Source organism: Helicoverpa zea, chromosome 7 (genome assembly GCF_022581195.2).
Source record: "Helicoverpa zea isolate HzStark_Cry1AcR chromosome 7, ilHelZeax1.1, whole genome shotgun sequence".
Classification (NCBI taxonomy): domain Eukaryota; kingdom Metazoa; phylum Arthropoda; class Insecta; order Lepidoptera; family Noctuidae; genus Helicoverpa; species Helicoverpa zea.
Window position 1 is genome coordinate 906,637 of NC_061458.1, and position 23,817 is coordinate 930,453.

Below are 23,817 nucleotides of genomic sequence, written 5' to 3' on the forward strand. Positions count from 1 at the left end.
GATTTCTTAAAAGCCAACTTCTTTTGTTTTAAAAGCTGTATCGCTCTAATGGTGTTTCACGAAAATTCGTGGTATATTAGTATCATCCCAATCAATACATTATACTTTCATAAGCCATAATACTAGGAAGAAATGATAAATGGGCGTTTTGGAATCGCAATAATTATGACTTTGACTTAAAAGACCTAATTTTAAAAAACGTTTAGAATTTGTGTTTATAATTTTTTAAGTTATACCATATTTGCAAAATTAACCTTAAAGCTAAAAACCACAAAACCACACGTTCCTATCCCTCAAAATAGCCTCAACGCCCACAAAACCATAGGGTGGTCTGTACCAGAGTGCAAATCAAAAACATTCACAATATGATAGCATACGTTCCGAAGCATAAATCACGACTAAAACAATGGGTACTGATACCGGCGATGCCATAAAGATGGCTGATAAAGTGATCGGCCGCCCCCTACCGGCCGTCGCTTCCATCAATCATTGTAATAGATGTGCTGTATCCTGTGAACAAGGAAAAGGATTGGATGGTGTACATCGATGACTTTGTGTGAGGCGGTCATTTAGAAATAGAATAAGTAGGTAGCTGTTTGTGAAAATGTTCTAACAGTTGAAGCTTTGAAACTTCTCAATTGAAGGTAATATTCGAAGTACCAGTGCCAAGTTTGAATTTAACTCAATATACCACACGAAAATCCAATATGAATAGTATAGAAATGACATAATATCTTATCGTTACATAATACAACAAGATAATATTAATTGATAAATAATTGACTATTAGTCATCATAGAATTCCCAGACGCATTAAGAGTTCATTTTAACACCTACGCTATAATATTTATATCAGTACGAAGAGAAACCGTTTACCCAAACAGAATACAATACCTTAACAAGATAATCCACCCAAAACCACCAATGAACATCATCCAACAGAAATCTCCCGCAACATAATCGCCATTACCTTAAATCTGTGTTCAAGTAAGATACCGTCAAATAAACCAAATAGTAGGTCTTATCGCAGACTAACTACAGGTCTGGCTGCAACTGCATCACGTTTTTCCAACGTATGCACTCCAGATAGATGAGGGCCCCGACTTCGCCTGAGGCAACGAGTGAGATCGTCACTTTCTGAACAATTTAGATTGGGCGTTTGAGATTCTTGTTGGCCACAGAACTTTAACCTTGGTTCTCACCGTTTCTGTTCATAGCTGTAGATGGGGTGTAAAATGATGGTCTTTGGTTTTTGGTACGAGGAAGTATAGATACGTTTACAAAATGGATAACCTTCGCCGTAATTGCATAGATAGAACCTGAAGTGAAAATCAAAGTAATGTTTTTTTTTTATTTCAATTAGGCTTATAAGAGGTCTTTCGAAACGTCCGTTGTATATTATTATTCTTATGGGCTTTAAGAGTAAGCCATAATAAAAGCGACAGATTCAAAGAAAACAGGAAGCTGACATTATCTCGGCAACATCACACTACCTAAGTGACATGTTACAATCTGCAGCAAACACAATCTCATTCAATTTAGCATATCTGCGATCAAAGGTGCCGCCCCCTCTGCTCTGACCCCAGGATCAAAGGAGCCGCGGTCAATGAAATGATTGTACTCTTTTTGACTTGCTAATGTAATAAGTATAATTTTTTGTCGTTGTGGAGAATGTGTTTTGTGTTCTTTAAGTAGAAATGATTTAAGGATACAAAGATAATTTGTCATTCATTGCCTTATAAATGAAATTACCTTGTCAAAGTAAAATTCTCTTTCTTTAGGATTAAGAATGATCTTAATAAGCCCCTTTGGATCCTTCGCGTTCCAGGCTGAAGAAAATAATTCTTACTCTAGTAATTCTAAACTTACGAACATATTTAAGAAATCATTTAGAAGTTTTTATTGTACCTAAGTAAATAATTTACAATAACAATATCCTCAGAAATTCATTTGGCAAGAATTTGTAACAAGTCTGGATAACATCGACATAATATATCATAAAGCTTCCCAACGTCTTTAATTATCTTACAGAAAATGGATAGAAAACAGATTACAAATCCTTACACGATAAGACAGAAATGATCTAAGGATCACCCAAGGTCAAACTCGATACTGGCGACCCCAGATTATCGGAACCGCTTATACCAATCACTTAATGACTCCTATCTCTAGTAAAAGCTATTATCTTCGTTTATCTACGTTTTGATTTAAGGACTGTTCAAGTGTCCAGATTTATTATTCTGTGAACGTATGAGAAGATAAAAATATGTTAGTTTCTCTTCTAACGTCTTTTGAAAAGAATAAAAGATTTACCGGTAGATTTCTGTAACTTATCTATGCGTTGATGTGCAATATGATATTATATCTACATTTATTTATTATGGGAGTTATAAGCCAAATTCACAAAAGGACAAGGTGTGCGAGTTTGAGAGCCGGCGGAGAGAACAGCTCGACGCTAGGCGAGATGAGCTGAAAGCCCGACCACCCGCGGCCATCCAATACACCTATATCGGAGGAGTGCTGACTTGCAGTGAATGTGGACGGACATTCACTGCAAAAATTGGCTTTGTCAGTCACTGGAGAGCACACCAGCGAAGCTCTCAAAATTAAGCGCAGATCCAAGTCGCTGTGGCCGTAACCACAATCCATAACTAATCGCAATATAGATGGTTTATAGAATTCCACCGTTTCTTACTTTTTACTTTTACTCAAACCGTCTCTTTGCGGGTAGTTTCCAATATTTTGTTGTTTTTATTTGCGTACAAGATAAAGACTTTTGACATTAGTCCCAGTAATGTTGTTCCTATTTATGTAGTATATAATTCCTATACCTAGTAATCAAATCTTGAAAAAACCGAATGATAAAATATTGAAAAAGACGTAAAGAAGAAACTAGAATATTTTTATAGCAAAAGATAAATATGTTATATAAATCTGCAGTAAATGGGGTTATAAAACTAAACTGACTGCATATTGAAATACGTCTATCGATTTAGTCGCATAAAATAGTCATAAAGGTAATCAGAACTAGCAAATTAACCGATCAATAATCGTTAAACTAGAAATAGACATTTCAGCTTTGAATTCAAATTGTCCGTCATTTACGTAATTACATATCTATTCATTGTATTCAATTCCACTAAGTTTACCTTTCAAAGAAACCGCATTTTTTAGTTATGTAGGTATCAAATAACCAGAATTGATCATTCATAATCAATCTATGCTGTGCCTCAGAAGAACCTACTCCTATAGGCTAACTAGAGGCCTCTTCTCATACACAGAAGACACCACGGTTGCTGAAGTCGTATCGGTGATTCAAGATTTTAAAGTTGGAAAATTTTAAAGAGGCAGACTTTGCAAGATTTTTTCCTTCTCCTTTCCTTCTACTTTGTCCTTGGTATCCAAGATATACTTATATATTACATACTAGCTTCTGCCCGCGACTTCGTACGCGGATCCTGTCCCTTATGCCAGCGACTACGGGGTCAGCAAAATCAAAGATCTGAATAGTCGCAATAGACGTGAACATAGGGATAAAAGTAGTGATTCTAATTAGTCCGCATTTAAGTTGTGTGTGGCAAAAATATTACGTAAAAAAACATTAAATAGATGACAAAGTCGTGGTGACTTAGTGGAATTCATGGTGGTTTAGTGGGTAGAGAACCAATCTCTTAAGTATGAGCGTGCGTCTTTAATTCCAGGTCTGGCAAGTGCCTGCCAATGCAACTTTTCTAAGTTCGTATGTACTTTCTACGTATATTTTGGATACCAACGACCGTTATTTGGAGGGGATGTTAAACTGTAGGTTCCGACTGTCATTGAACATTCCATTCTTGGCAGTCGTTATGGGTAGTCAGAAGCCAGTAAGTCTTACCAAGGGGTGTTGGTTTGAGCGGGTAACCGGGTTGTGGAGGTCAGATAGGCAGTCGCTCCTTGTAAAACACTGGTACTCAGTTGCATCGTGACTGGAAGTCGACCCTAACATAATTGGGACAAAGGCTCTTGAGATAATAACGACAATAATGATGAGATATAGGCACCGCAGGACATCTGAGGCTGATGACGGGGAGTAGCGATCCCGCGGGGCTATATATACTGAGTTCTCCAGGGAGTGTATACTGTCCCCCATCTCCGGCCGGTCGGAGTGAACCATGACGGGGGTAGGTCTCACGCCTCTGGCTTGGCTTGGCCGTCCAGAGTGGAGTCGCTAAAGCAGGATTAGTAGCCCTGCTCGGAGGATAGGTGCCTCATGGTAAGCACAGGGAGCGCGTAATCTGCGATTAAAGTCCGCCGAGGTATTCTCACCCTTCAGCCGCTCATGTCCCTGTTGCCCTCTTGTTGCTATTCAGTGACTGGTTCCCGGGGGTCCAGTAAGTGAGGTGGCGTGTCTCCACCTGCCGTTTTTACATGTACCTAATACATTGTCATCCACTAACATCCCATCACAATAGCCCAAGTAGTTTTCCTCCATAGTTAGCAATAGTTTAGCACAGAACCGGGGATTGTCTTTTTTTAACGACGTCCTTGGATTCATTTCTATAGTGTATAAAGGGATAATCGTCGGTTTTGTGTCACCATTTCATTAAAGTTGTCTCAAAAGGACTTCAGCGTGTTGGCTTCGGCCCCACGTTTGCCTCCCAAAAATTCGGAACTCTGTAGTCCTGAGGTCTGGAAGAGACATACAAAATAATAATGAGATATAATGCAACAAAGTTAGAGAGTGGGGGCTCGTGACGCCACGTCTAGGTATATAAAATTTGTACTAAGCAGTGACTTAACCCGAAAATCAAGCGTTGTTGTATCTTCGTTATTATTTGTTTGTGTGAGAGAGAAAAGAAAAATGCGTCAATAGAGAGTGCTTATCAGATTGAACTACTTTTGCTAAAACGTCATATCTTCATATGCTTCATATAGTCTAGCAGGGCTCCTGGAGTTCCATATCAGGTGTTTTACATCTTCATATTTTATAAGTCAACAGAGAGTGCTTATCAGATTGAACAACTTTTGCTAAAACGTCATACCTCTACATGCTATAGTCTGGCTGGGCCCTGGAGTTCCACATCAGATGTTTTAGATCTTCAATTTGTATAAGTCAATAGAAAGTGCTTATCAAATTGAACAACTTTTGCTAAAACTTCATACCTGGATATGGTACATAGAAGCTGGGCAGGTGGCATCAGGTGTTCCAGATCTTAAAATTTATTATCTCAGCTGAAAATGCTCATCAAATGAAACAATTTTTGCCACGGCACCATATTTGTATCTCTTATAGTTTTATTGGTCTGTTGGAGTTCTGCATCAAGTCTTCAAGTTTCGAAGATAAATTATAGCCTATATGTTGACCAGGCTTAATACTAATACAACAAAGAAAAAATCATTGAAATCCGTTCAGTAGTTCGGAAGATTAGCGTGTACAAACAAACAGACATACAGACATACAGACATACAGACAGAATTTTTTTTTTGGATTTGTGCTCCATTACTGTTTCTAAACCCCACCCAATTATTATTTTTTTAATATATTCAATGTACAGACACAGTTTTTTTACAGATTTATTATATGTATATAGATAACTTAGAAAAGTTACAATGGTACTTACTTGACCTGAAATTGAACCTGCATACTTAACTTGAGAAGCTGGTGCTTTAACCACTAGGCGACCACGACTGATCGACCTTCCAGTCGATAAATTGCAAGATGATTCAAGATAATTCTAGCCACAAAACCCACAATTTTCTACTACCAAATCTCAATACTTAAGTTAACGATGATTCCGAACAAAAAAAAAACTTAACTACATACATCTTTTTAAAATGACGTCCAAAATAATAAGCACGGTAGTGTAAGCTGTAATTTGGCCCAATTTGGACCCGCTCGATTATGTAATCATGTACCCGAATCGTGTATTTTGGATGTACTTAACATTTTCACTGTCCAAAACTTATTATTATTCAAGTAATTTTGGTGATGATGATTAATTTTCTGTAGCTAAATATGTTTTTCTGACACTCTGCGCTTACGTGTTCTGTTTATTGCGAGATAAATGAAGGTTCTTTAATGTGTACATTTTGGAAAAAGTAGAATAAAACTACTCGATTTGTAATTAACATTTAACAATAATATAATTTACTCTTATTGTACTCAATTGTTACTTTATAAAGAACTATAAAAGTTTTTATAAAACTTACACAAAATATAAAACTATAAAAACATGAATATTCTAATAATACATTTACCTAAAAGCTAACACAACTTGCAAACGATCCCCTAACTCTTTTTCTTCTTGTTTGCATTTCAATATTAATATTCTGTTTAACTTAAAATTAAAACATTCTTATTCCAATTTCCTACACTTTATGACCCGTTTAACATCGCTGTATATTCTAATAAGTCACTGACATCCTCATTATCATTTTGAAGCCATTTATTGCCACCCCTGCTATTAATGCTATCATTCATCCACCGTGTCACGCAATTTCCGCCCTTTTGTCTCTGGTAACAGAAGACAAATTGCCGCAGCAATGAATGGTAGTATTGCAAATATTAAGGAAGCTATCCATCGTGGTTGGATACTGGCTAAAAAGGGAGCTACCATTGCTCCTAGTTTTGAACCTGATGAGCTTAAAGAGAATCCCATGTTCCTTATTGCTGTAGGGTAAAGTTCTATAACATACAAATATATAACACAAAAGTTTAAACAAGAACACATAACGCCTATCATGCCGAATATGGTTGATACCCAAGTACCGTTTGGCAGGAAGATCAGTATGACCATTGATACCCCAATCATCATATAAGAGCAAATTGTTGATGCCTTCCTTCCGTATACCTTTGTGATGACCGTTGCTAAAGGAGCCGTTGGTATCTGAAAAAAAGTGTACACAAAAAAGTGTACTTTGCGTGTAAACTTTACAGTCAGTTTCAAATGGCCGAGGTCATATTAAATATTATCGTAATAAAGTTTTACGGTTTTAAACTTAATGACAACTCCCAAAACCCAGAACTTAACTATAGACTGCAAATGAAACTGAATTACAAATTGATGTTCCTAAGCAACAAAATTTTAAAACATCCTTTAAAACTCTCAACTAAACCAAAATCCAAGATATTTTTAGGCAGACACAAATACAACCAAAGAACTTGATCAAATACAAAGCCAAGTTAATAAACTAACTGACCTGTATAACTCCAGTAACAGCCACAACGATGAACACATTCGAACCAAGCACAGTGATGTATTGATTGATACCGTAATAGCACAGTCCAGTGACAAACCAAATAGCTACTGAAGACATCGTAATCATAGCTAGTTGCTTCGTTTTGAATAGGTCTGAGTAATTCATGGTTTGTGCCTCATTTTCTTTTAGGTTTAGCTCTTTAAGGCTTTTTTCTACGTTCTCTTTTATGTTTGATGTGCTGCGTTTGTTACTGGAAAAGATAAAATTTATGTTAGGTGTGATCAATAAATGGAACTATGCCATGTTATTTTGGAGTATTGATTACTGAATCAATATTCGCTTATATTTGCTAAATATTTGCTTTAAAATAATTTCTAATTACATGATATAAAACCACTCACAATTTAGCAGCTTTACTCATCAATTCAACAACAGCATCAGCTTTGCCTTTCGCCATCAACCATCTCGGTGTCTCCGGCAAAAATAATAACAACAACAATATTCCTGAAGATAATCCTCCAATCTCCAACAAATATACTCTCCAAGTTGTTGCTAAATATGCAAATAATGCTAGCGAAGTTTCAGCTATGCTGTCAGGAAGCAATGCTAGTGTTCCAGCCACTTCTCTATGCTGAGGTCCTACGATCTCCAGAGTAAATACAGCAGTTATTGACATAATGCCCCCACTGGCCACGCCAACGAAGAATCTTAAGGCAGTAAAGGTCCAATAGGTAGGGGCAAAGGCAGAGGCTATCATAAATATTAGGTCTATAGCCGCTGATAGGATTATAGCTTTGCGGCGACCGTATCTGAAAACGAAAGAATAGAACGTTTAGAACGTTTAGATCAAGCATTGTATATTCAATGCCTAAGCTAGATACTACGTATGCTTACCTGTCAGAAACCCAGCCAAATGAAGCAACGCCGATAACCAATCCTAACATGAGGATCATTTGTGTTAAACTTGCCAACCAAGCTTTGTCACAAATCAAGCCAAAATTCGATATGATAGTCTCCTCAAATACATTATGATCAAACTCGTACTCCAAGCAACTAGAATAACACGTTGAATTTTCCACAACAACTTCAGTATCATCCTTGAATTTCTTGCAAATGAATTTTGTAGCTGGCGTAAGGAATAGTATTGATAGTATATTCCACATAGCTATAAGTCTACTCATAGATATGACTGTGCATACTATAGCTTGCCATCTTCCAAATGCACCCATAGATTTGACCACGTAATCATCATCGAAATTAGGTTTCGCCTCTTTATCTTTGTCTTTATTTTTATTCTCTTCAACAGTAAAAACATTATTAATTTTAAACTTCATAATATCAGCTGATGTTTTGGCACTGAAAGAAAATTAGAATTTATTATTGCTTGTTGGATCATAAGAATATTTTGACATTGTAATCATATAATTAGGTTGAAACACTTTATTATTATGACCGCTACTAGACTATTTGTCATATTATGTTGTGCAATAAAAATTAATATGCCTTAGCGTTATGATGCCAAGTTATATTTGTTGTAGAATTAAATGGCCGGTTTTCGTCAAGCACTATCATTAAGATGGTAAGTATTTGGCAGTAACATTACTTTTAATATGCTATTAAGAAGTTTATTGCGCTAATTTATTGCGTCCTTTGAAAGTAAATTGCTATTACAATTTAACTACTTTTGATATCGTGGTGGGCAGACTAGTTTAAACAAAGATATTTAAATACATATTTTAAGCCTTATAAGCTCGAGTTGCTTAAAATTAATCGAGGAACCTAAACTATCTCTACGTATTACATATATCAACATTATCATGAGTCATCGATTTTTTAATATTTTCACTAAGTAACTCAAATTGTGATTGACCAGACATGAAGTGCTCATTACTCGTTCATCATAAAACAAAGAAGCGCCAACACCCCAAGATTGGAAACCCGATATACCTTTAAAAATAAGTCTTCAGAATTTCATACGAGGTTTAAAACGTTCCTCGTTAAGTTAAACATGTTGGAGGCATATAATAACACATCGGTGGCTGCAAGCCTGTAATTTGAAGCACTTTCGAGTCACTCAATCACGTAAACGTGGGGCCAGGCCGTTAGTTAAAACCCGACACTCCAATGGTTATATAATTCCATGTAATTGTGTCGAAATGTTTTTGAAAACAAAAGTGTATTGTGACCATGGAGAACAAAACGACAAGCGGAGGTGCCATAACGGAAAATCTCTTAATAAAGTAGGGCGCTAAAATGTAGTTGAGCGGGATACAAGGAACGTTACTGTTTTCGCCCTTATACGCCTTCTTTGGACCTAACTATTTTGTGTAATACCAAAAATCTTTGGCAAATGTCTAAAAGAACCCGAACGCTTCGTTAGTTCACTAGTAACGGATCGTTTTGTCATGCACACCGTACGAATTTGAGCTAGAAGAAGGCACCTGACCTACCCGCATTATGGCATCTCCGCTCATTTTTCTTTACTCCGTGATTGTGACGAAATGGTAGTGGTGAGTGTAATTTTGACGTTGAGGGTGATTGAATTTGGTTGGTCCGCTAGGTATGTTCATTTTGTAATAATGACCAAATTGAAGGGCGGTCAGTGTGGTTTTGTTTGTCTTTTGTTTTTAGTTATTGTTCATTTGTCCCTTGTTTTGTAGATATGCTTAAAATTTTTAATGATCATAATTATTAATTAGACCCCTGGGAGAATCTTGGAGAATTCTGTTAAAAGTATTATTTTCAAATGAATATAAACAAGATTAAATAAAGTTTGGGTACAACTACATCGACCAATTTAAATGGGTTACGACTATACGACGATAACAAGTTTCCTTTCTTATTCAGTCAAACATTAAAATTGATTCAGCCCTTCTATCACTGCAAACAGCAGTCACTTTCCCATCCACAAAAACCTCAGCAGATTACTAGTAAGCTCTTAGAAACAGAACATTAACCAATCAAAGCAAATACACATCTGAAACAAGAATCACGTAATCAGCCTTTCCGTACAGTTTAGATATATTCTCTTGTAAACAGTTGTGAAGCTACCGAATGACGTTCGTAAAAATGTCACTCACACACACATGTGCATAAACGTGCTTATATTGGTGCTACCGGTGCTGTCAGTACTGAGTGTCGCGCATCGAGCACAAGCGTGACATTGTTACAAACGTCAGTTCGTACCTTCACAACTGTTTCATACCTCGAGCCTTTTCCCAACTATGTTGAGGTTGGCTTCCAGTCTCAGCAGCAGCAGCTGCAGCTAAGTACAAGTTTTACAAGGTGCCACTGCCTATCTGACCTTCTCAACCCAGTTACTCGAGCAACCCCGTACCCCTGGGTAAGATTAGTGTCAGTCCTACTGGCTTCTGACTACCCCTAACGGTTGGCAGTCGTTACAACTTCTTACAAGAGTTCTTCACAACTGTTTACAAGAGAATGTATTTAAACTGCGTTTTCCATGTTACGAAAGTATGGCTTGACCACACAAACTGAGGCTTCGGAGCGATCCGGACAAACCTTTCAGTCTAACTAATGGTTATCGCTTATAATGTGCTTCTAACCGCAGAGTTCGACGCGAGATGACTAATCGCGAATAACGCGATAGAGATGCGATTGTATCGATTTGTTGACGATTTATTGTTGTAATATTTGAGTGAAATTTTTCCTGAATTAAAGAATCAGGTTGGAAAGGCAGGATTATATAATATCGGTGAAGAATTTGAGCATATATGTCTTTAATTGCGTAACAAAGGGTCGATGGCTCTCTAAGCAAAGTTTTTCTTCACACATTTCAGCTCAAGTTGGCATACCTACATATCTGTGGTCATCTAAATACCTTGAGGGGTTTGCAAAATTGACAATGTCTAAATCGTCAAGCCAAATTCTCAAAGAAAGCATGTCGACTCTGTATACCGAGGATGTAAAGAATAACATACGATCTAAAGTATATCGAATCACTCGCCCACCAAAACTCACAACAACAATCGATCGACAATCGATTCAACAAAAATACCACCTCTACTCGTCCACTTACAGCCACAGATTTATAGTCCCCCGAAGCTGCAGTCACTGCCCATTACGACGATGGCGTTCCGTCACGTCAGACCGTAATATCAGACTATGACAAATTGATGGCGAGCCTCCGATTTGCTTTGCCGAAGCGGTGTTTGTGGTAAAACCGCTCGTTAGATCACAACACTTATTTAGTTGGATGCTCCTCAAATTTGATGAAAAGGTTTCGTTTTTAGGAAAATTGTGGTAAGTTGAAATTGGATTTGAATGTTTAGTAGGTTTGTAAAGTTGCTGGAATTGTTCGGGTGTGAATATAATTTCCGTTCTTTTTACTCGATGTTCGAAGCATATAAGTTATGTAAAAAAATAATGTGAGGCCGGTGTATTTATGATAGTTATATACCTATGCACATTTTGATACGAACCCTCATTTACAACTTTAGAATTTAAATTCACACAACAGGCTTAAAACATCCTAAGGGTCACACGTCTTATAAATGTGTTCCCATTCGCCCTTTTAAACATTCTCAACCAACAAATTGAACTTATTATCCTTCTTTATTTAAATTCGCGTTCGAAATTCGAATCCGCAATTGAATAGACGCGTTCACATTTATCTCTGTGAACGTTTTTTTTTTTTAATTTACTCGTTGAAGTGGCGCGGCAACGGCGAGAATTCTTCGTCCCGTCCGTCGTAAATATTTCAGAGAAGAGTTTTTAATCAGTCGTCAAGCGATTTACAAATTAAACAGGGGCCGTGTTATGAAGAAATATCGCAAGCTGTGGATGTGCGTTTGCATTGTTCTAATGAATTCTACTGAAGTATTATGTCTTGTGAAGTATTAGTAGTACAGTAATAATTTTGGTGTTTCTATGAATTTAAAGCCTTCTCTTAATTTGTATTTCTTGCATCTAATTAATTTTTCCGATCTTAAAAATTACATTCGCGATATGCAATAATACAGACCGAACTGTTAGATAATGACTATGGCTCATGTAAAACTCTAAAAAATCCAGAATTTTACAATCTGGTAAAAATAATTTCATAAATCTGCAGTATATCTGCATTTAGGTAAGTGAATTATGCAAACCGAACTCTACCTAACGTTGCAAAGGACGCTTAAACTCAAAATCCCTTACCGTAAAAAACAATGGAAACCAACTTAAAATAAGAAATATCGCCGACGGAGGATCCCCGCAAAAAGCTCGCAAATTTCGTCATCAATTATCATTATTAGGGAGCGAAGCAAGAGACGACGGTAATTGAGTTTTATAAATGGTGTCGGCTGGCGGCGACGTGGCTGTCATAAATAGTCACGTGACAAAACGCGCGATGTCGCTCGGACGAGCGGTTTTTGACAGCTAAGTTTTTTTTTATTGGGTAGACTGAGATTCTAGGTCTTGAGCAGTTTTAGTTCTTGAGTTAATAAGATGGTTAATTGTGTTTTATTAGAGTTCAGAATCTTGAAGAAAGTCATAAGTTTATCGCTGATAGTAATCTATTTTACAGTTATCGATATGAATACATCGTAAGTTCGGAATAACATTGGCAATTAATTATTATACTCATATCGAAATTAAGTGAATCCGGAATTATGAAATGCACGGAAAATTTAATGTAGGTATTGTATCAGGAACTTTCATCTTGTACAATCAAGACAAATGTTTGACAGCCCACGCTGGCATGACAAACAGCCGTTAAAAATTATGATTTCATATTCAGCAAGAACATCAAAACTGAGATAATGGACACCACATATCAACGCTCATTTAATTTCCCTAACACATCAATCGCCAACTACCCATTACACATTATATGCTTAGAGCACTTAACCAACAGGACATACCTTGAGCACAAATCTCTTGGCAAAAGACTGGCAAATTATGCGCGGGAGTAATGCAACAACGTAAATTGACAAACACAAGCTTAAACTTGACGGACACATTACCTATAGTATGTACTAGAGCAAAGTACACATACAAGTAATGAATGCCGCTCGTAGCTCTTAGGCCCAAGTTCACCGATAACTTAAACATTTTTCCTTAAAACAACTGATTCCTTAGAAAATTGAACGGGAAAATTCATAGCTAACAGTTCTTTTAAGAAGTTAGACGTCTATAATAAGAGATAACTACTATGTTGTCGGTGAACTTTACCCTTAGCAATGTAATGGTGGCCAATGGCGTATCCATTTGGTTAAAGGATCTAAGAACACACAGGAAAGAAAACAAATGAAAAACGGCGTAGGCGAAGGAAATATCCCCGCTAGTTTAATTAGTGCGTTTTAACAAAAATCTTTATCTTTCATTTCACGGCTTTGTAAACATAACTTCCTGTTTTTATGTCGGGTAAACGTTATTACTCATTAGAAACTGCCGTTGAATTGTTATAGTTCGGCCATTCAGAGAATGCGTTCCTGACACGTCGCGATTGAACTGACGACGTAACTTTGCAATGGCGTTGCAGTTACGATAAAAATATTTTTGCTGGTTGTTTACCGTTTTAACAATTGAGGAGCATTAAAACAACATTATTATATCAATAATCAATGAATGTAGTTACGTCGTCAGTTCAATCGCGACGTGTCAGGAACGCATTCTCTGAATGGCCGAACTATAGTGGTCAACGTGCCCGCTTGTTTAATGCTAGATTGTGGTTCCATAATCTTGCAAGTACTCATGTTACTTCTTATTATAAATCAATACTTATGTGCAAATGTAGAATTGTAGATAGAGGCAGACGAAAGCACCAAAATCATCCAAAATACTGAGCCTACTGAAAAGTTTCTTGCAAATGCACATTCAGCTTCGCCTGTCCAGAACACAATTTTGGTAGGTGATATAATTTGTGGTTTGCTAGACTAACATAGGCTTTTTATCCTCTCATTTTTACTAAAAATCTCATATTTTGTTCGTACTTTCGGCTTTAGAAACATTAAAACAATCGCAATGCTCTAACATAGGTAATTACGGTACAATCTTGTCCATTACCACTTGTAAACAAAGTAATTTGCTTCAGTATCAGCTCATTGCTCATAACTCTTGCAGGCGATACTCTTTGAAATCTTCGTGCTATCGAGCTAGTAAATTGTGGGGAATTGCTAATTGTTAGTACATTGACAATAGGTACTTGAGAGTTGATATCTATACTAGTCGATATAACGAAGCTAAATAATTTGTTTGATTGAACGCGCTAATCCACTGGAAGCAACTGGCCTGATGATGAAAAAATACTTGCAGTGTTAGCTAGCCCATTTGTTGCGATAGGCTATAGGCTACTTTTTATTTAGATGCTTAATGTAAATCCCACGAAACATGGGTGAAACCGCTAGTTACTTACATGAAAAGGTGGGTGCTAGTGCAATTAGCATAGGTTTGTAATTTCTCAGGAATCGTCGAATCTACTAAGCTCCATGTATGGTCTCTTGTAGACCTTTGATAATAGGTACATATATCAAAAAGACCACAACCACATTCATTATTAGAATAAGACATGAAGCCAACTTCAGACGACTAGACATCCGAACAGTGTTTCATATGAACTTTCAGCAGCAACTCAGTTACCCGAGCAACCTAAAACCCCTTGCTAAGACTCACACTTTGTGGCTTCTCGTCACGACTGCCAATGATACCTATGCTAAGCTATAACGTCAAACCTATAAAGAGGGACAGCGTAATAACGATTGCGCCATCATACTGAACACTAAACATATTAATTTACCACATCAATAGCACATCCCTTCATGCCCAAGTTATCAGTAACCGCGTCTATCAAGAACAATAACAGTTAATTCTAACAGCCGGCACAATAACGTTAATATTTACTGGGACATAACTAGTGAACGGTCTCTCAAGGTGTCTGTCTGTATGTCCGCTGATAGTGACGTGTCCGTAAATATAGGAGTGTGTGGACACCCTATTTGTGGTTGTAATGTCTGATTTATTTTATCATTGTGTTGTATGAGTGATTGGTTGAAGTATGTGTATGTTTTGTATTGCAATTATGATTCCTTGGATCTTGTAAACTTTACTGGATAGGTTGTGCATACTACGTTACTCTGATTTTCTTATTATGCCAGTTATTTGTGACTTTAAAAAAATGTAATGGAAAACCTATTTCTGTATGGGAAGTAATTTAAATATGTTCATCATCATTTCAACCATAGGATATCCAGTGCTGAAGATAAGCCTCGCCATTGATTTGCAAAAGGATTTTTAATGGGTTAGAAACGGCCTGCAGCCAGAGCAAAAAAATGCTAACAATTAATAATTTATGACTAGATTCATTATATCAATTAAGCATGGAAACTAGACTAGACTATTCCTAAGTTATTCGACAAAATGATTTAACGTCTTCAATCTACATACAATAAAGGCACTGATGAAAAAGCCAATCAACAACTCTCGAACAAAACGTAATTCAAATTCTGAACTAATTGTTAACAAAGTGGAATGAAATTAAAATTACAGACAGTTATAGAAGAATAAATTAATAATGACCATTGGTTAATAATTTATATTATAATGGTTGGAAATGTTATATTGTGACAATTTATTTATAACTTACTTTTGCCGGCAGCTTCGTCTATGTGTACAGCTGTCGATTAATTTAATAAATCCAAAAAAGAAATAGTGTTAAGTAAGAGCTCTTAAAGAAACTCTTTTTGTAAAAAAATATTACTACATATCTTTACGAAACGATTACTTCATTTCTATATTTAAGGATAATTACTAAGGTTACCTTTACGTAACAAAGAAGGTGTAATTACCACTTGAAAACCCCAAAAAAGCCTATTTCTCATACAAAATTAATTCATAAAAGAAGCTATTTGTTACACTCTAAGATTAAAAACATCAGAAAAAACGCCAGGGAGGCATTCTCCCTAATAGGTTAACTTTTCATTTCTCAAACAAATTAACAAGCGCCGTCTCTTAATGCAAATACAACATGATTAATAACGTTAGTTATTTTTAACGGTTATTTTTTAACGTTAAAATAACCCGCACACTGAAAACTTTTAGTCGGCCGATTGTCTTTTTGGGCTCACTGAACATCTTTGGCAGTCGTTGCGGGTAGTCAAAAGCCATGCAGTAAGTCTGACAACCAGTCTTACCAAGGAGTACAATGCAACAGAGTTGAGAAGGTCAAATAAGCAGTCCTTCTTATAAAACTCTGGTACTCAGCTGCATACGGGTAGACTGGAAGCCGATCACAACATAGTTGGGAAAAGGCTCGGAGGATGATGAGTTTGTTTGAGCTCATAAATCAGTATGAAGATGATTGGTAGTTACGCACATTACAAAGATCATATATTTAACCCGTATCAAGCGACTGAAAACTTTCTGAATTAAGATTTTCTTTTAAGAAAATGTTCAGTCAACTATCGGCTGACTGTTTAGTCGCCAGTGTACTCTAAATAACAGCTGTTACGTCCAATTGTTGAGTTTTGCTCAAAAAGAGTGATGTCACGATCAATCATTGTCATTCGATATGAAAAGGGGAGAAGAAAATTTACAAGTTTTCTTTTTAATGAGTCTTTATTATATTCAAAAGATATAATGTATAACCAATTAATGACACTGGAAGCTATTTGGATAGAAGTAAATAATTAATACGAAATTTTTTGGTACATTGGATTGAATTTGTTTTTACCAAAAATCTATCATTGAGACTGAGACTGCTGGCAATTTTGGAGTAAGAAAATGATTTTTAACTTTATTTAACCTACGTTCAAAATGTATAAATAAATAAAAAGCGTCAAAATTAAGCATAAGCATGAGCCGATAGTTTATTTGTCTTACTATAACGTTAAAATAGGAAGACAAGTAAACAGTCGGCACATGAAAACGAAACCACCATTTATTGACCTTCCGTCCCAAAATTACGAAACGAACCTTATCTATAGTCAATACCCGATATATTTACATTTCTATGTCACACATAATTTAGTAATAAACAGATAAGGGACACAAAAATACTTTATTATGCGTTCAACACAATAAATCATAAAGCAATGATAGTCTATGTTCACACTCCCGTCATGAGAGCCGATGATAAAGTATTTGATTTATTGCATAGAAAATATTGATAAAAAACCCAATGATTTATGAGCGGAAACTGTTGTGAAACTGCTGTTTTTTTAATAATATTTTTATGTTTCGATTGTATGCGACGGTCTTATAATGAACTGGGTAAGCAGAGTTTGGCAATTGGGGACTATCAGACCCATAAAAAGTTGGAAACAAAGTCATTATATGTACGTAATCTCCGATTTTTTTCATAATTAACTAAATATAAGATAAAAAATACATTACATCCGTTTTCCACGAAGGATAATTTTATTAAGAGAAAAAATGCGGGAGATTATTTTTCGAATAGGAAGTAGTCTCTTAAGTTCCGCCTTCACACTTTGATTTGCCTTGCCTAAACCAAATTAATTGAAAATGTTTTTAGCTTTACTCCAACCGTCAAAATACACCTGTAACTTTTGCTACCGAAATACTTAACAAATGAGACTCATAGTCCGAGATAATTACTACCACCCATTCCTAATGACACTTAAAGAAAGAAAAACGTATTCTACATCCCCTTTTTTGCCGTACAACTACAATAGGCAGAAATTAATAGATTCCTGTTAATTATTGCTAGGAAGACAAACTATTATTGTTGGCTGATGCTAAGGAAGTTGCTGTCTTCTACTGACATGATAACTATATGCTGGTTGTTGGTAGTAATAATATATTGAAAGTTTGATTGAAAGGAAAATGTAAGGGTGGCCATGTAACGTTACGCTGCGGTGGTTTGTACCGCCTTGTAACCGCTAGCGTTTGGGTAAGTGAGGGTGAGACCATAGTGGTTAGGCTTACACTGAGATAATAGGATGTAAACAACTATCAATTTGTAACAAAAGTTTGAACACAAATTGACTCCAAGTTATTGATGAGAATCTGTAAAATATGACACAAGATTGCGATAAATACTCTCTTGTAGTCTTTCGCAGATGATCATCTATGTATACTTATTACTTGCCTGAACACGGAATCTAATATGAGGAAATAGTAGTTAAACACCCTGTTTATCGACGGTTTCCTACTTTTTATTATGAAGATGAAGCCTTTGCGGGAGCTAGTTCTACATAATTTGTTATAGGACCTTACTACTTTCGCTTAATTGTGAGAAAACGAAGTTACCTTCTCGAAACTCCACCGCCATCATACGACTTTTAAAATCGCTTCCGCCTCTTAATATAACCTACACTCCAAAGTACTGCATTCAATACATATATAGTAGCGATATCCTGTAACAACCTCTTATTTGGCTGCTTCCATTGATTATGTATGTAGTTCTCAAATTATAGCTCGTCTTTGTAACTGACGGGTACAGGACTACTTAGTAGTGTCATTTCGGTATGATTTTACAACTGTAATGTGTAGAGCAGTGGTTATGGCAAACTATGTGGAACCTCTTGGAAAAGCTTGTTTACTTAAACTTGTATGTACTTTGGCTTACAATATAGTAATGTATGCCTTTTTCAGTACTTTTATGATAAAGGATATGAATACGAAACAAAACATAGTTACAAAAACCTTAACCTAAAAGTGTGAAATCGTAAACCCGCACTAAGCAAGTGTGGTTATTTTGTGATAACGATTTGAAAAATATATATAATCATCGATGTTTCATACGCTACTACAAGATTTCTATACTTTAGCAAATATCCTGTGAATAGATACCCAAATAAAGAAAGAAAACAAACCCTTCCTACCTAAAATATCTGGTTAAAAAACCGTAAAAGCCCAAAACCGCCGAAATAAATTCAGGCACATTCATTGAGTTTATTTGGCGGCCATAACTCAGGAATATCGCCCAAAGACCGCTCCATTTAACTTGAGTTACGCGCCGCGGCGACAGATTTCATAAAAATAACTCGACCAACTGTGATTCTGATGTTTTATTACTAATGATATCGTGGAATTTAGTGGCTAGTGCTTTTAAAGGAATTAGAACAGAATTGGCTGAGAAGAAGATTGTCTATTATAGGTAGATATTACACAAACTAAAGTAATATATGGTTTCGTCCGTCTGAAAAGAGCAATTTGACGATGTATGCAGTATTTTGTTCGTTTTGATTATCACTACACTTACTATGACGATAATTGTACTTTTCAAAAAATCCCAGTAACCCCATTGACTTTGTCTGTTTCTGTCAAAATAGAAACTGAAGTTATTTGCATTTCTGGTATTTTCAATTTCTCTGCAATTTTTACCTTACGTAAAACTACCTCGACCTTGCCACAATCTTACTAGAACAATGCCGTCTGAATTTATTTTCTACCAAAATGAAGCAAGTCAAGGCCTCAAGAAATTAAAATAGAGAAAACATGGAGTTTACATCCGTATCCGAATAGTGCAGTACTAAAATTATAAGCAGATTTTGAGGAGCAGGGGTTGATTGCAGGAAGAAGTCACGGTTCAACAAGACGGCAATAGACTGATTTGAAGATCTGTGATAAGGCATAATCTGTTGTATGACAGAAACACGGATCCAATACAGCATAGTGGATGATTTGATTACCTTTGCCTACTCCAAGAACCAAACCTGGGAAACAAACCAAACATTCAGTATTGTCCCACAAACGGAACATAGAGATTCAGCAAGCAAAAGATTCGTTATTACAAAAACAATGGAATCGGAGCGAAGTAATAACAACTGTGTCAGAACTAGTACACGGCCTAAAATATTACGCTCAAAAACCGAAACCCGACCGCAGTACTGCAATAGCTAAACCACAGATTAGTAAACGAGGGATGTGCTAACTAAACTTGAGCATAACTTTAATATAGACCCACAATTAGCATAAAGGATTCCTACATTAAGTCCTTATCGTAATAAAAAATATTAGTACGTAAAAAACAAAATTGCAATCATATTTCTCTCCCTTTTGGAATATTCTATAGTCAATCAAGTACCCTAGAGTTATTCTTCGTTTATCTATTGATCTATTTATGGATTAGTTTAGAAACTTCTGGATCTAGGATAACATTTGGAATATTATAACCACCTTCTATGTCTGATTTCAAAACCCACGTTACACAACCTATTAAGCACTTTAGTTTGCCTTTAGAACCCTGTTATAGATTTCAAACCTAATTTGCCATTTTTTTCAAATCGTTACGAATTGACAACTGTAAGATGCAGACTTTAAAAAAGGACGCAGCTATTACTTGGATGGTCATCCATTCAATATCTAACCTCCCTTACCTTATCTCCCTAAGGTCATATAAACCGATAACAACCACCAACAGAAAATCATATCTCCCTCTTCCTTAATCTAGACACCGCAATGTATCACAGTGGCCTTAACTTTTATGAAAGCGGTTCCACAGCGGTATATCACGTTAAATGGGCCAGCTTTTTGTCGTTAACTGGTAACTTATTGCCGCTAAAGTGTTGCAGCAACAGGAACGAACCTGGTACTCTCCGTAAGGACCCTGGCAGGGAGCCAGGGTGTGTAGTAATGGATGTGTGATCATAGGTACCGGTGAGGTAAGAATTTTATTTGAAATTTTTTGGGTTAGGTTGTAAATGTACTGTTTGTAATGGGTACAGGTGGGCCAGTATATAAAAGTTTTATGTCTTTAAGTAAACCTCGCTGGGTGTAATAACATAATCAATATTCTGCCCATGTACCTCTAGCATCATCGTTATTCTGTCACTGTCATTTATTTTTTCAAATACCTACAGTTGGACTGACCATGTGTTGTCATAAAGTTCAAGAGTCACTGAAAGTCACAATATTTTGGACTCACCAGGTATAGTATAAATTAACTTACAACTACAATTTCAAACCCTACTTCCACCACGATATCATATCACAAAAAATATTGTGTGCAATCAGTACAGGACTACAGTAAAAGAACACTTTTCTTACACATTTCTATACACAATCTGATTTTATACCAACTGATTTTATTCACAACGAAGAATTAATTGCACAAAACTCACCAATATTTCTACAAAACAATCCGAGACTTGTCACCACAAAACTAACACATATACTGATATCCAAAACTAATGGAAAACCGTGAAAATCGTTGACGAATAGAATTTTTATGTAAATGTACGTCTTTGTCCTTACACCTGTTCGCATTGAAGTACGATTCGTCAACTATTTGACGAATTCGAAGCTGTGAACTGTTCAACTAATGATTATTATATGGAGACATCGTTATCCAGTTTTTGTGGTTTTCTAGGCAATTTAGTGCCATAACGAGGCGTGTCATTTAGGAAAAAAATTTTTGAATATCTCCTACAAACATCGATTACTTATATTTGGCCTTGCCTTTATATTTTACTTAACCCTCATTAAGACCTTGCGATTTTGATATTAGTCATTATTGTAATACATATCTTTGATGGATTATGTGAAAAACATGATGACGAAATGACGTCAGACAGGGGAGTATGCAAAAACACCTCACAAAGTTGATGATAGTAATTACAAATGCGAAAGTAGCTCTGTCTGTTTGTTTTCACGCCAAAAGTAATGAATCGATTTGCTTGTTTGATGCGGAGATAGACATGACAAAGGTAACTTTTTAGTCAGATGTGGAAAGCAGACCCTTTAGGAAGAGGGTAAAACCGCTAACGGACTCTAGCAAAATATTATATTAATGTTGATTAAAATAACAGTTACATCAAGATTAACAGCCCAATCAAGTTCATCAATTATCCATTACATCGAACACAAACCGCAGATTCGGGAGAGAAAACAATTTGTTACAAAAACATAGCTGTTATATGAACACTTAATTAAAACGCAAATTGGCGACCGCGCACCGGCCTGTGAGAGATCATAGGGGTGGGACATTGTAACGTTGTACGTTAATGTCAACGTTTTAAAATACTTGCCTTTTGTTTTTAATCAAAATATTAATATAAGGTGGGTAGAAAAATAAATAAATAAATGTAATGTCTACCTACGGTTGCGTTTAGAAACGCGTACAATTATTTGTTTCGTTAATTAAGTATTATTTATTTCTTTTACTAAACTGATTAACGTATTTTTAAATTCATATTTATTATAACAACTTGGGTCTAGAAAGAAAAAATTGTAACTTAATCAAAACTTAAAAACAAACAGTACGTAGTCATTATCTGTATCGGTGCAACGGCAAGTTAAACCAAATTGGACTTCACGTCATTGTGATATGGTTTCGATTCTTTTACCTGGACTGCTGTACCAATGCAAATCGGATTCGTTCGCTACTCATTCACGGGCGTGTACCGTGAGGTTGGTTAGCTGCTTTAGCGACTCGACCATTTTTAAAATATCATCACGGAAGACACACGTTCACGCGCTCCTTACAAGCACTCACTTTTGCCAGTCCTTAGTGCGTGACGTTAATCGTGGTCTTAACGGTTTTATTTTATAATTTTGAAAACATATTTTTCAAATTTCGTTTAACTTATTCTCTATATTGTAGAATCAGTGCATCTCCCCGTATTGGGTAAGTGTTGAACAATTCGTGTAATTGCTACCACCCACCTATTGGGTGACCGTTGGCAAATGACTTGCAGATTTCATCTTTTCTTGCTTTGCACATTGTCGCATCATTTGTAGCCTTTTTCATCATCATAAGCAGTCAGGGTTATTCTTTTCATTTGCTTATCCCTGCATCTTATTTTTTATATGTTTTATACATTTTATATAAAAATTACATTTCAGCTGTTCTCTGTAAACTCCGATTCTGACTGTGAATTTGCACACATTCGCCTTAAGCGCACTGAGCTTCTGCTTCCTGCTTCCGCGGCAAACACAGTCAGAGGAGGACAATCAGAAATGGACATTTATTTGAATGGATGTAAATTCCAGGGTCCAAAGTTCGGGTTCAAAGTTCGGCTTAAACTCCGGGCCACGGCTGATCCGTTGGCCGAACGTCGACAGGCACCGAGAGGCACCGTGCACCGATTACCCTCTACCATACTGCATCACCATCTGCGGGTCGTCCACCCTGAAGCGCCTCCTCGGCTGAGCGTCATCACCGGACATCTCTCCACGTGAAGCCAGGACAGTGCTAGCGCGCTTTACCTCCATATAACAAAATTAATTTTGCTGACGGGCATTCGAATCGCGACCTTGGAAATAAATTTTTATGTTCACAATGTGGGGTTTAATTTAAAATCTAAACCGTCCACACGCTAAACGTGACATTGGCGCCCTTTTCGTGGTTTATATTTATATGGTCAGTAATTTTTTTTTTTGTTCTATGGAGGTAGTAGTGCTTTTTGGTGTTTTGTGTGCGTTCTTTATGTTTTTTAGTTTTGTGAAACGTTTTTTTTCTTTTGGTTGCATAGTAACTAAGGTGTACGTCACATTTGTTTTGTAATATTTAACATTTTAAATATTAATCAGTGATTGATATTATCAAAGTGCAGTCACAGTCCTAAACTTGACACACACTAGTATAATTTGCCGTTAATTTTGTTTTTTCAAATTTTTTTTTAGCCGTCATTATAGTTATTGTAAATTACCCACTGTTTCTTAAATAAAATTTTGCTTCGTAGAATGTCTTGCATAAGGTACTATCAACGGCATAATTTGGTGGACACTTAATTT

General features: G+C 36.3%; 1 protein-coding gene across 2 annotated transcripts; it reads right to left on the reverse strand.

The window, feature by feature from the left end:
- Positions 1-307: 307 nt before the first annotated feature.
- LOC124631883 (solute carrier family 22 member 13-like) lies at positions 308-21,396 on the reverse strand. Of its 2 annotated transcripts, none has more exons than XM_047166519.1 (5): positions 21,204-21,334; positions 8,074-8,535; positions 7,581-7,988; positions 7,180-7,429; positions 308-510 (listed from the first exon to the last, which is right to left on the reverse strand). In XM_047166519.1, exons 2-5 carry the CDS (start codon positions 8,511-8,513, stop codon positions 487-489), a joined length of 1,122 nt encoding a protein of 373 aa, XP_047022475.1. In that variant the 5' UTR covers positions 8,514-8,535; positions 21,204-21,334; the 3' UTR covers positions 308-486. The 2 variants fall into 2 exon arrangements, with proteins under 2 accessions (XP_047022475.1, XP_047022474.1); XM_047166518.1 differs by lacking the exon at positions 308-510 and adding an exon at positions 6,098-6,866 and having other exon boundaries at positions 21,204-21,396.
- Between the last annotated feature and the right edge of the window lie 2,421 nt (positions 21,397-23,817).